Source organism: Rhamphochromis sp. 'chilingali' (genome assembly GCF_963969265.1).
Source record: "Rhamphochromis sp. 'chilingali' genome assembly, chromosome: 16".
NCBI classification, from domain to species: domain Eukaryota; kingdom Metazoa; phylum Chordata; class Actinopteri; order Cichliformes; family Cichlidae; genus Rhamphochromis; species Rhamphochromis sp. 'chilingali'.
In genome coordinates, this window is record NC_137943.1 from 4,876,872 (window position 1) to 4,889,773 (window position 12,902).

The 12,902-nt window shown below is 39.3% G+C and overlaps 1 protein-coding gene across 4 annotated transcripts in view; it reads left to right on the top strand.

Annotated features, from left to right (window-relative positions):
• The window catches only part of LOC308383782 (uncharacterized protein), a 198,105-nt gene that overhangs the window by 79,258 nt on the left and 105,945 nt on the right, over positions 1-12,902 (top strand). For all 4 annotated transcript variants that reach the window (XM_080861897.1, XM_080861898.1, XM_080861900.1 and 1 more), the window contains one exon: positions 8,021-8,220. In XM_080861897.1, coding sequence (XP_080718023.1) covers positions 8,021-8,220 — 200 coding nt within the window. The remainder of the gene's footprint in view (positions 1-8,020; positions 8,221-12,902) is intronic.

Consider the following 12,902-nt stretch of genomic DNA (forward strand, 5'->3'; position numbering starts at 1 on the left):
CTCAGAGCTGTTGCTGCTGTATGTTTGGAACCAGAAGTAACATCATTTGAGTGAAAGAACATCAGTGCTAAGTTGTCAGCTAATGGTAGCTAGCTTGGTTGTCAAGCTTCCCCCTTTAAAGAGCTCCGGTGTAACACACAGACACACATACAGTGGGGCAAAAAAGTATTTAGTCAGCCACCGATTGTGCAAGTTCCCCCACTTAAAATGATGACAGAGGTCAGTAATTTGCACCAGAGGTACACTTCAACTGTGAGAGACAGAATGTGAAAAAAAAATCCATGAATTCACATGGTAGGATTTGTAAAGAATTTATTCGTAAATTAGGGTGGAAAATAAGTATTTGGTCACCTCAAACAAGGAAAATCTCTGGCTCCCACAGACCTGTAACGTCTTCTGTAAGAAGCTTTTCTGTCCCCCACTCGTTACCTGTATGAATGGCACCTGTTTGAACTCATCATCTGTATAAAAGACACCTGTCTACAGCCTCAAACAGTCAGACTCCAAACTCCGCCATGGCCAAGACCAAAGAGCTTTCGAAGGACACCAGGAAAAGTATTGTAGACCTGCACCAGACTGGGAAGAGTGAATCTACAATAGGCAAGCAGCTTGGTGTGAAAAAAATCAACTGTGGGAGCAATCATCAGAAAATGGAAGACATACAAGACCACTGATAATCTCCCTCGATCTGGGGCTCCACGCAAGATCTCATCCCGTGGGGTCAAAATGATCATGAGAACGGTGAGCAAAGATCCCAGAACCACACGGGGGCACCTGGTGCATGACCTGCAGAGAGCTGGGACCAAAGTAACAAAGGTCACCATCAGTAACACACTACAACGGCAGGGAATCAAATCCCGCAGTGCCAGACGTGTTCCGCTGCTGAAGCCAGTGCATGTCCAGGCCCGTCTGAAGTTTGCCAGAGAGCACATGGATGATACAGCAGAGGATTGGGAGAATGTCATGTGGTCAGATGAAACCAAAGTAGAACTTTTTGGTATAAACTCAACTCGTCGTGTTTGGAGGAAGAAGAATACTGAGTTGCATCCCAAGAACACCATACCTACTGTGAAGCATGGGGATGGAAACATCATGCTATGGGGCTGTTTTTCTGCCAAGGGGACAGGACGACTGATCCGTGTTAAGGACAGAATGAATGGGGCCATGTATCGTGAGATTTTGAGCCAAAACCTCCTTCCATCAGTGAGAACTTTGAAGATGAAACGAGGCTGGGTCTTCCAACATGACAATGATCCAAAACACACCGCCCGGGCAACAAAGGAGTGGCTCCGTAAGAAGCATTTGAAAGTCCTGGAGTGGCCTAGCCAGTCTCCAGACCTCAACCCCATAGAAAATCTGTGGCGGGAGTTGAAAGTCCGTGTTGCTCGGCGACAGCCCCAAAACATCACTGCTCTCGAGAAGATCTGCATGGAGGAATGGGCCAAAATACCAGCTACTGTGTGTGCAAACCTGGTAAAGACCTATAGTAAACGTTTGACCTCTGTTATTGCCAACAAAGGTTATGTTACAAAGTATTGAGTTGTATTTTTGTTATTGACCAAATACTTATTTTCCACCCTGATTTACGAATAAATTCTTTACAAATCCTACCATGTGGATTCATGGATTTTTTTCACACCAAGCTGCTTGCCTATTGTAGATTCACTCTTCCCAGTCTGGTGCAGGTCTACAATACTTTTCCTGGTGTCCTTCGAAAGCTCTTTGGTCTTGGCCATGGCGGAGTTTGGAGTCTGACTGTTTGAGGCTGTGGACAGGTGTCTTTTATACAGATGATGAGTTCAAACAGGTGCCATTCATACAGGTAACGAGTGGGGGACAGAAAAGCTTCTTACAGAAGACGTTACAGGTCTGTGGGAGCCAGAGATTTTCCTTGTTTGAGGTGACCAAATACTTATTTTCCACCCTAATTTACGAATAAATTCTTTACAAATCCTACCATGTGGATTCATGGATTTTTTTTTCACATTCTGTCTCTCACAGTTGAAGTGTACCTCTGGTGCAAATTACTGACCTCTGTCATCATTTTAAGTGGGGGAACTTGCACAATCGGTGGCTGACTAAATACTTTTTTGCCCCACTGTAAGTGCTGCGTTTGACACTGTGGATCACTGTATTTTATTGGATAGGCTTGAACATTTTATTGGAGTTACAGGAAATATTTTATCATGGCTGAGATCTTACCTGTCTGGGAGGTCTCAGACTGTTAGTTTTAAAAATGATCTCTCCGAGACCTGGGCAATGAGGCATGGGGTCCCTCAGGGCTCTGTACTTGGACCATTGCTGTTTTCTATGTATCTGCTGCCTCTTGGTGTTCTTTTACGTTCTTTTAATGTAACCTTTCATTGTTACGCTAACGACCTGCAGCTTTATGTTCCTCTAACCTTTGGAAATTGTGCTGAGGTGTCTAAACTAGAATCTTATCTATCTGCAATTAGGGGCTGGTTATCGGATAATTTCTTGCTCCTAAACACTGATAAGACAGAGTACTTGTCAAAAAACTTCAGTACTTGTCCCAAAATTTCATCTTGAAAATTGATGACATAAATTGCAGGGACAAGGTAAAAAACTTGGGCGTGTGGTTCGACATGGTGCTCTCCTTCGAGTCTCATGTTAAAGAGATAACAAAGACTGCCTTGTATCATTTGAGGAACATAGCCAAATTCAAAATCAACTTTTGCCAACGACATTGCAGAGGTTCTTGTCCATGCATTTGTGTCTTCACGTATTGATTATTGTAATGCTCTTCTTTCTGGGCTACCAAAGAAAAGCTTTAGAGGTCTACAGATGGTGCAAAATGCAGCTGCTCGCATTTTAACAAGAACTGGGAAATTTGAGCACATTACCCCTCTACTGAGATCTCTTCGTTGGCTACCTTGTTAGGTTCGAGCAGATTTTAAGATCCTGCTGCTCACCTACAAGGCCAGTGGATTGGCATCGTCATACCTCTCTGACCTTTTACACCTTTATGTTCCATGCCGTGCTCTACGATCTTAGGACTCTGGCCTTCTAAAGCTTCCCAGAGCCAGAAAAAAGACAATTGGAGAACGTGCGTTTTCTTTTCGTGTACCATATTTGTGGAACAACCTCCCTCAAGATGTTAGGCAGGCATGCTCTGTGGGGATTTTTAAAATTAAGTTGAAGACACATTTGTTCAACCTATCCTACATGTCTTAATTCTAGGCTTTCTAGTTTTTAAATTCTTATTGTTTTTAACTTGTATTGTGTTTTTTACTTGTATTGCTATGTATTGCTTTTATTTATTTATCCTTTTAGTTTCAAATAGCTGTACAGCACTTTGTTTATTATTGTTGATAGTTTTGTAGCCCAGGGATTGAAGGCTACAATGGGCCTACAGTTGGATTGTAGACCCATTCTAGGTCCTGACATCCAAGTATATGTAGCTCAGGAAGTCTAGTGGCGTATGAATGTGTGGGAATGTTAGATAATATGCAAATGTGTACAGAAAAAAGTGCTTGTGTGAATGAGACAAGTTGTATAAATTGTTTTGACTTCTCAGAGTAGAAAAGACCTATATAATAACTACTTCATTTACCATATGACTGCTCTTTGGTCTTGCCCATAGTGGTGGAGAGGCTGGAATTGGAAATTGATTCTGTAGACAGGTGTGCTTTAATCACATAACAAGTTGAGATCAGGACTATCTACAATTGATTGAGCCAATCTGTGGGAGCCAAAATTCTAGCTGTATTGTAGGGGATCAAATATTTCACTCAGTGACATGCAAATTAACTTCTAACTTTTATATAATAGTTTTTTGGGTTTTTTTTTTTTTTTTTGGGGGGGGGGGGGGGGGGGGGATATTTTGGTTTATCTTCTGACTCTCTCCAATAAGACTGCATTAAAAATTAGACACTAATTAGAATTTGGATGTGAGCTAACTTACAAATTCAATAGATCAAATAAACTGTGACAGTTAAGAATGTTGTAAATAAACACTTTCCAACCAACTGATAGTTTAATTGTTGATTTTGATTGTTAATAACTTTTTTGCATCACAAATCTTCATTTATAGTTATAAGAATGCATCAGCGTCTATAGCAGAAATGTAACAGTATACATTTTTAGTTTTAGTATGACATTTCCCTTTTTGTTTGGTTTTATTGGAGCAGATTATGTGGTCTGACTGAGCACTCTAAGCACTTTAGACAGCATAGCTCATTCACCCATTCACACCCACTGATGCAAGCATTTTTTTTCTACTTTTTTCTACATAAATTGTTGTTTAATGTTGTAGTGATTGAAATGATGAAAAGACATTTTTGTTCAATGACTCTTGCAATTCTAAGAGTTACTCTATTTACTGATACTTTAAGATTGAAAAATCTATAATGCAAACTCCTCCCAGAAAACTTTGTCAGCCTGGTCAAAATAATTACAAAACCTAGCTAATACCCTTTTTATGTAAAGCAGAAAAAGGCAGCAATTTGGAAATAGAGCTTAATTGACATTAGGTTTCGCGTTACCTCACACACAGTTACAAAAATATCCTCAGGTTAATCTCAGTTGTATTATGACGGTACAGCAAAGTGTTTAAATTCCTGCCAGTGTGTGTGTCCTAGCTTGTGTGAGGACTGCCAGTGGTTTGGAGGGTGAAGTGATTACGTAGCAGACGGTTGGCTTCAGACAGGGAGAGGTGGTGGTTTTCGGGTAGAAAGACAGTTTTTAATCCTTCAGACCTGAACAGCTCACTCAACAGTCTTACCGTCACTATAAGCTTTTTCTTTTTTCCTCCTTACTTTATGTACTGCTTTTTCTTTGCATAGTAACATAGTAACATGATAATACAGATGTGTCGCACTGATGTTAAAGTTTATTCTAAGAGGGAACCCACTGATTGTAGCCATCCTGTTGAAATAATGTTGTTTGTAAAAAAAAAAAAGAAGAAAAAAAAAGAAAATGTGATTCACAGAATGTTTATTTGAATAGAAATAAATTTTCACATATTTTAAACTTAACTAACTGTCTCTGTTTAGTGCAACTTTCTTGTAGTTGTCCACTATATTTCAACATTGTAATACAGTTCACAGGTATAGTAACTGTTGACTTTGCAGATTACATTTTTAGAAAACTACCTAAAAACAAACAGAATATATTATTCTGCATCTAAAATGATGAGCATGACCAGCTGTTAACTTTACTTTAAAATTTTGGAGTGCACCACTTTTACTAGTACTAGTACTACCTTAAGATAATGTTATTTCATATGTATTATACATTGTGGGAAGAAATATTGAGAAATATATAAGCCAGATTCACTCTTCTTACAGCTCAGCTGTAATACAGCTATTACAGCTTATTCACTAGCCACTCATTAACTATGCATGCTGTAGAGGATGTAATGCACATTGGTTTTATCAGAGCTTTTTCATCTGAAAATATCTGCGTACTGCAGACATAAATAGACAAAAAGCAGCTTCAAACTGAGCAGAACTGCAGAGTCCTGTGATCATCTTTAGTGTTTTTATCATTGTTTTGAGTAATTCTCTGTAAGTAAATCTTCGTATTGAATCTAGAAATTATATACACTGTTACCTTCAAAACGTGAAGCTTTTCCATAATTGGGATTCTGGATAAGCTTCTGTATGGGTTGTATTTCCAGACACAAAACTTAATTGTTATTCTGTATAATTCTGTATGTCAGTAATGATAAAAAAAAATGTCTGCTATTGTGAGTAAAAACAGTAGATAGACAGATTCAATGAGGCAAAAAAAAGCCCCCCCCCCCCCCCAAAGAACCCCAAGTTCAGGCCTCTGAATGTTCTGGCTGATGAAACCTGTCCAATGAAGCGATAAATATTGCAGTATAATACGCTAGGAGGGCAATGGAGGCTTCTATTTAGGGATAGTTCATTTTAAAAATTAGAATGATGGCATTATTGAGTACATCCTGATTGTGTTTGTGTGAGGAAGAGTCAGGAGGAATGTGTGACTGTGACACAAAGTACTTGGAATGAGCACTTTTGGTAAAAATGTATGTTTATGAGAAAAATGAGAGGAGAGTGAAAAAATAATACATTTGCATGTGGATTAGCGCAACAGTGAAAACCAACAAGAGAAAACAAGACTGTTAAAGAACCCCAAAGTGACTCTCAGTTTGGGAATGTTGTGTGTGGTGACCACTGTAAGGTGTCTGACCCCTGAAACAATGGCCTACAGTTCTTCTCAAGGCCTGCTAACACTCTACTGTATGTCCTCATCCTGGCTGCTGGCCACAGAGTGTCAGTGTGTGTGTGTTTGGTACAGTTGCAAGACAATGACAGCTTGTTTGCCGCGAGTGTGGATGGAGGGATAAACAGAAATAAAGGACAGGGAGAAAGAAGAGTTTGTAATAGGGTCATGCTGTCTAAGTGTTGGGCTGCAGTGTGTATTTGTGGGATTTAGAAAGTTGTAAGGGGTAATTTCTTAACTGAACATATTGATTTAAGTTATGTCAGGATGAAGTGCATTTCATATTCTTATTTCCTTCCTTGATGCATCTTATTCCAGAAACGGTTTGTCAGTCAAATTGTGCCTCTGTGTCATGGATTAGTTTGCATCATATTTGCTTTTTATGCTGTACTGTATATTACCGCTCTACTTTTCTCCACATTGGAGCTTGCTGAACAGGTGCTTCAATTAAGCATTTAATTAAGCATTAAGATTCCTTCCAAATTAATACGATTCCCAGTAGGGCTGTTCGATATAACGATATATATTGGATGCAATATAAAAACATCTATCGTTTCAGTTTACGCTATCGTTTGTTTAGTGGTGTCGCAAAATAAACTGTTTATGGCAATATTTTTTCATCGTTTTGATGGTCACTGTAGTGGCTGTATTAATTTCTTAAAGTTCTCTCTTTCTCTTATATTTAATATAACCACACTACAGACGGACAAGCGCCTGTTTTTATGCGTTGCCGTTAGCAACAACGACAGTAAAACCATCGCGTGTCCGCTTGTTTATTTTCCACATAACCCTTTCACAATAAAGCTCAAGATCCTGTTGAGACTTTTCAAAATAAACTGAATCACGTGAAAGAGTATGCAGAGTATTTACGGATGAGAAGCAAAAAAGAGTCGCCAGGTGCTAAAAAATAAACCTTAGACTCAAACGTTAGAACAGCCTTTTTCCCGCAGCACGCCGTATAATAAATACCCACAAAGAAAACGGTGGCCGTTACAACTTATGTCTAAAAATGTATCGCTTCATGCATCGGTTAAAACACTCGACTCCAGGTACATGACGCCCAGCTGGAAACACTTAACGCAAGTCGAGCTGCCCGAGATTCACAGCATTTACAGAAAATGTTAAATCTTTGTGATTTATATCGTTAAGGGGACGATATATGTCTTATATTGGGATATGAGATTTTGGTCATATTGCACAGCCCTAATTCCCAGTTCCAGATGCACTGAAACATCCCCACAGCATAATACTCCCACTACCATGTTTCACTGTGGGGACGGTGATCTTTCTTCTTTCTTCGCACATAAGCAACATATCTGTGCTTATAGTTTCATCTCATCATCAGTAATTCTTTTTTTTTTCAACTCTGAACTGATTGCTTTTGTTTTTGGCACGATGCTTTCTCAAGTAACAGTTCAGGCCCTTTGTGAAGCTTTTATATTGTGTGTAAAGATACTCCTCAGTTTTGACTAGATTTTTCAAGCTTTGAGCATTTGAAAGGTGCTTAAAAAGAAGTAAATGGTTCAATAAAAAGGTCTGTTTTCAAGTTGCTTATTAATATTTACCCAGGTCATTTTTTCTGAAATATGCCTGCTACTTTCTGTAGATAAGTAATTTAAGTTTTCTAAAAAAGAAGTCATATGTTGAAAATCCCTTGCTCTGTTTAAAAAAAAACTTGGGAGATTTTTTCCCAAAAACTGCCTGATAAAGTTTATAAGTGTAGTGAGCAACATGGGCGCCTGACTAAAGGTGAAGAAAAATATCATTAAGCAAAAATTTATGTAAGTAATTTTGTCCCTTTTCTCTCCAGTAACGGGACTATGGACCTGAGCCTGCGAGATGCTCTGGGTGGGGGTGGCGGTGGCGTCCAAGGTGGGGCCCCTGGTGATGCCCTCCTGAAGAGAGACTTTGTGGCTTCACTGGAGAAAGAGAGCTACGATGACAAAGTTGGGGAGACGGTCTCCAAGAGTGACTACCGACCCTTACTGGATGGAAAGGACACCAAGAGCGGTAAGTTGCTACAAGCATTTAAACATAGACATAGTGATTTTCTTCATGTGATCTTCTGGCTGAATGGGTTGGTTGGTAACCCATTAGATATTTAGATATTTTGGCATCACTAGAGTTCAATTTAAGTTGCCTGCCTCACACTGGCGTCCAGTTCAAACTGAAAAACACAACCTGTATTTACCAGTTGGTTCTGTAGAATGAGCCATCAGTTGATGTGTGCTAGCACTGAGATCAGCTGGGATTGCAACTAAGCTTGACTTCATGGCCTGCTTGAAATAACATTAGGCTTGCAGTGCTTTTAAAATGAGTTACATCTTATCAATCTGATGGTAAGTGAAAGCTTAATAATGAAGCTGTGCCATCTGTGTATGGCTGTTATTGTAGTGCGCCATATCTTAAAGTTATTTTAAAGTCTACCACATATCTATATGATAATATATGTAATTTAATAGCAACAGAAAGGCAACATTATGGTACAGGACTCGGTGATTGGATTGGAGACTGTATGCTGCTTAGTTTTTTTGTCACGTTAGAAACCTGATCACTTGAAGAACCTCTGGCACTCAGCTTGGATCCAACACTTACTATAATTCAGTTTGACACCATCCGTTTTTTAGACAGTCCGTCTCTGGGTCAAAGTTCATTTTCAGACTTTACCTCTTAAAGAAACACAGAAGAAATAATTAGTTATAGAAATAGAAGAAATAATTTCCCAGGCTGCGTTGTATCCTTTGTGACTGCTAACATATTATTAACTTGACACCTTTTGAAGATGATCGGTGAAAGAGTCACGTCAGATTTGTCCAAAGCTGTAGGAAAACATTAGTTAGTGTGGAGGCGGCTGGATCTCAGGGAAGTAATGTAGCACAGATAAAGTTCTGTTAACTGTTCATAATATCAGACAAAATGTGCTGAAAAAGTAAAGCAACTTGAAGCTGACTTGGCCTCAAAATGATAATTTGTCACGCAAGCCTGTGATTCAAATGAAAATACCACCAAAGCAAGGTTTGACATGACCATGTTAATCTTCCATAGATGTTGAGTTGATCAAAACTGTGTTATGAAAATGGTGGAGTACAACTGTCCTGTTAGTTTGGTAATGTTTCCTGGCTTGCGGTACTATAATATGGAGAACTGAAGACATATCACTAGATGTTAAGAACGACTGGTGGATAGGGGAGGAGATTTCGATTGCTTTTTGTCAGCACAACGTGTCTGATACGCTTGGTTACTGACTTTTAATAAATAAATAAATCTGAGATGCTTGTAAAAACGTGTATACAGCAACTGTTGCCTGAATATTTTTCTGTGATTCATTCCCTACATCATGGTAAATAAATATGGTAGCAGTAGATATTATATAGTGGTTTTAAAGTATACAAACATTGTCTATGAGGGCGCAGTGGAGAGATAAGCTTTGAGACTGCTTGCCTTCCTTCCATAATTGAACCATAGAGAAATGAAAGAAGGAAATGTTAGGGCATCAAGGTTAAGAGCAAAGCTTTTCATAGAATTGGAGTTTATAGCTATTTGGTTAATGCTACCATGGGGCCAAGCTAAAGAGGTACTTGGAAACCAAACATCCATTAAGAGAGAAACTTAGCCTTCTTTAGACAAATGATTGGTATGAACCAGATCCAGCCAGATGGTTGGATAGTAGGAAGTAGCCATTTGCAAATAAATAAACAAAAAGAAATAAAGAATTAAGAATTTAATGCTGGGCCCCCAAATGGGCAATCAGAAATATGACCAAAACCAAAAAAAAGAAGAAGAAACAAGACAAAACAAACAAGAATTAACAATGTCACATAATATTGCACAGATATGAATTTAAAAAATACCACCGTATGTCCTTATTTTACATAATCACTTATTTCAGTTATATTTAGTTAGCATTTGTTTCACAGATTAATTGTCTATAGATTTAGGGAATAATGAATCTAGTAACGAACCTCGTCCCCTATTCAGAATTGCATGCTGGCTGAAAAAAGAATAACAATAACATTTCACTAAATAATTCATTGTTAGTTATCTTTTGCATGATGATGAAGATACAGGGAGTGCAGAATTATTAGGCAAGTTGTATTTTTGAGGAATAATTTTATTATTGAACAACAACCATGTTCTCAATGAACCCAAAAAACTCATTAATATCAAAGCTGAATGTTTTTGGAAGTAGTTTTTAGTTTGTTTTTAGTTTTAGCTATTTTAGGGGGATATCTGTGTGTGCAGGTGACTATTACTGTGCATAATTATTAGGCAACTTAACAAAAAACAAATATATACCCATTTCAATGATTTATTTTTACCAGTGAAACCAATATAACATCTCCACATTCACAAATATACATTTCTGACATTCAAAAACAAAACAAAAACAAATCAGCGACCAATATAGCCACCTTTCTTCGCAAGGACACTCAAAAGCCTGCCATCCATGGATTCTGTCAGAGTTTTGATCTGTTCACCATCAACATTGCGTGCAGCAGCAACCACAGCCTCCCAGACACTGTTCAGAGAGGTGTACTGTTTTCCCTCCTTGTAAATCTCACATTTGATGATGGACCACAGGTTCTCAATGGGGTTCAGATCAGGTGAACAAGGTGGCCATGTCATTAGTTTTTCTTCTTTCATACCCTTTCTTGCCAGCCACGCTGTGGAGTACTTGGACGCGTGTGATGGAGCATTGTCCTGCATGAAAATCATGTTTTTCTTGAAGGATGCAGACTTCTTCCTGTACCACTGCTTGAAGAAGGTGTCTTCCAGGAACTGGCAGTAGGACTGGGAGTTGAGCTTGACTCCATCCTCAACCCGAAAAGGCCCCACAAGCTCATCTTTGGTGATACCAGCCCAAACCAGTACTCCACCTCCACCTTGCTGGCGTCTGAGTCGGACTGGAGCTCTCTGCCCTTTACCAATCCAGCCACGGGCCCATCCATCTGGCCCATCAAGACTCACTCTCATTTCATCAGTCCATAAAACCTTAGAAAAACCAGTCTTGAGATATTTCTTGGCCCAGTCTTGACGTTTCAGCTTGTGTGTCTTGTTCAGTGGTGGTCGTCTTTCAGCCTTTCATACCTTGGCCATGTCTCTGAGTATTGCACACCTTGTGCTTTTGGGCACTCCAGTGATGTTGCAGCTCTGAAATATGGCCAAACTGGTGGCAAGTGGCATCTTGGCAGCTGCACGCTTGACTTTTCTCAGTTCATGGGCAGTTATTTTGCGCCTTGGTTTTTCCACACGCTTCTTGCGACCCTGTTGACTATTTTGAATGAAACGCTTGATTGTTCGATGATCACGCTTCAGAAGCTTTGCAATTTTGAGACTGCTGCATCCCTCTGCAAGATATCTCACTATTTTTGACTTTTCTGTGCCTGTCAAGTCCTTCTTTTGACCCATTTTGCCAAAGGAAAGGACGTTGCCTAATAATTATACACATCTGATATAGGGTGTTGATGTCATTAGACCACACCCCTTCTCATTACAGAGATGCACATCACCTAATATGCTTAATTGGTAGCAGGCTTTCGAGCCTAGACAGCTTGGAGTAAGACAACATGTATGAAGAGGATGATGTCGACAAAATACTCATTTGCCTAATAATTCTGCACTCCCTGTAGTTCAGCATCATCATTAATTCACATATATTCACAGATTTTTCTTTAATTCAGAATGGTTTAAGTTCATATAAACAGGGACAGCTCATGTTCCTCAGATTATACTCTACATATCCAGGCTATCAGGGATCTTCCTGGGACTGTGTGTCGCTTTAAAGATTGCTTTAAAGTGTACATGACACTTTGGCTGACCTTGTCTAGACTGAAACTGGCTGTAGGATTGTCTGTCTTTTCTCTCAGGCTTGTTCTCTGCATTTTTTCATAGTTTCATTTTTATTTCACTTTCTCTTTCTCTCAGTTTCTGTTCCATCCCTCTTTTTTGTCCTTCTCCCTTCGTGTCATTCTCATGCTGTGTCGGTCTGGAGACAGTGCTGCCTTAGCATCATTGCCTTCACACACACACACACACACACACACACACACACACACACACACACACACACACACACACACACACACAAAGCCATAATTAGCACCCACCTTGAGGCACAGCCTCATCCATCGAGTTGAAAGTGAACCTGTCTGGCTTTTAATGTTTTACTTGCAATAATCCAGAGCTTTAAGGAGCCAAAATAATGCATAAACCCTTGTCTATGGCACTAATATGGCATGTTGGTAACTAAAGGACATATACTCGATCTTCCCCTTGCTCATACCCGCACACCCAACCCAGTACTGTATCTCTCTTTAGCAGAGTCAAGTGATGTCTTTTCACAGACGTCTATACAGTCTGACCTTTGCAGCCAGAGGAGTTGTCCTCTGTTGGGTATGAGAAACAATGGAGTCTACCTCTAACAGGAGTTAACCCTGATGATATCAACATGGTTTGATGATTTATAAGCAGTTTATTATGTTAACATTTTAGTTTGCCTTGCACAATCAGTAGTCTGATACAAAACTCTTACTCTGACCCCCACAAACCAAGCCTAGTCAAGTGCTACAGGCAAACAGAATTATGACTGTCAGAATGAATGCTGCAAGAGTTGTGAAAAAGCTACATTTAATGTATGTTTTAATGTATGTTAGGCCTGTAAATGGTAAGTAGAGTTGATCTCAAAAATGAAA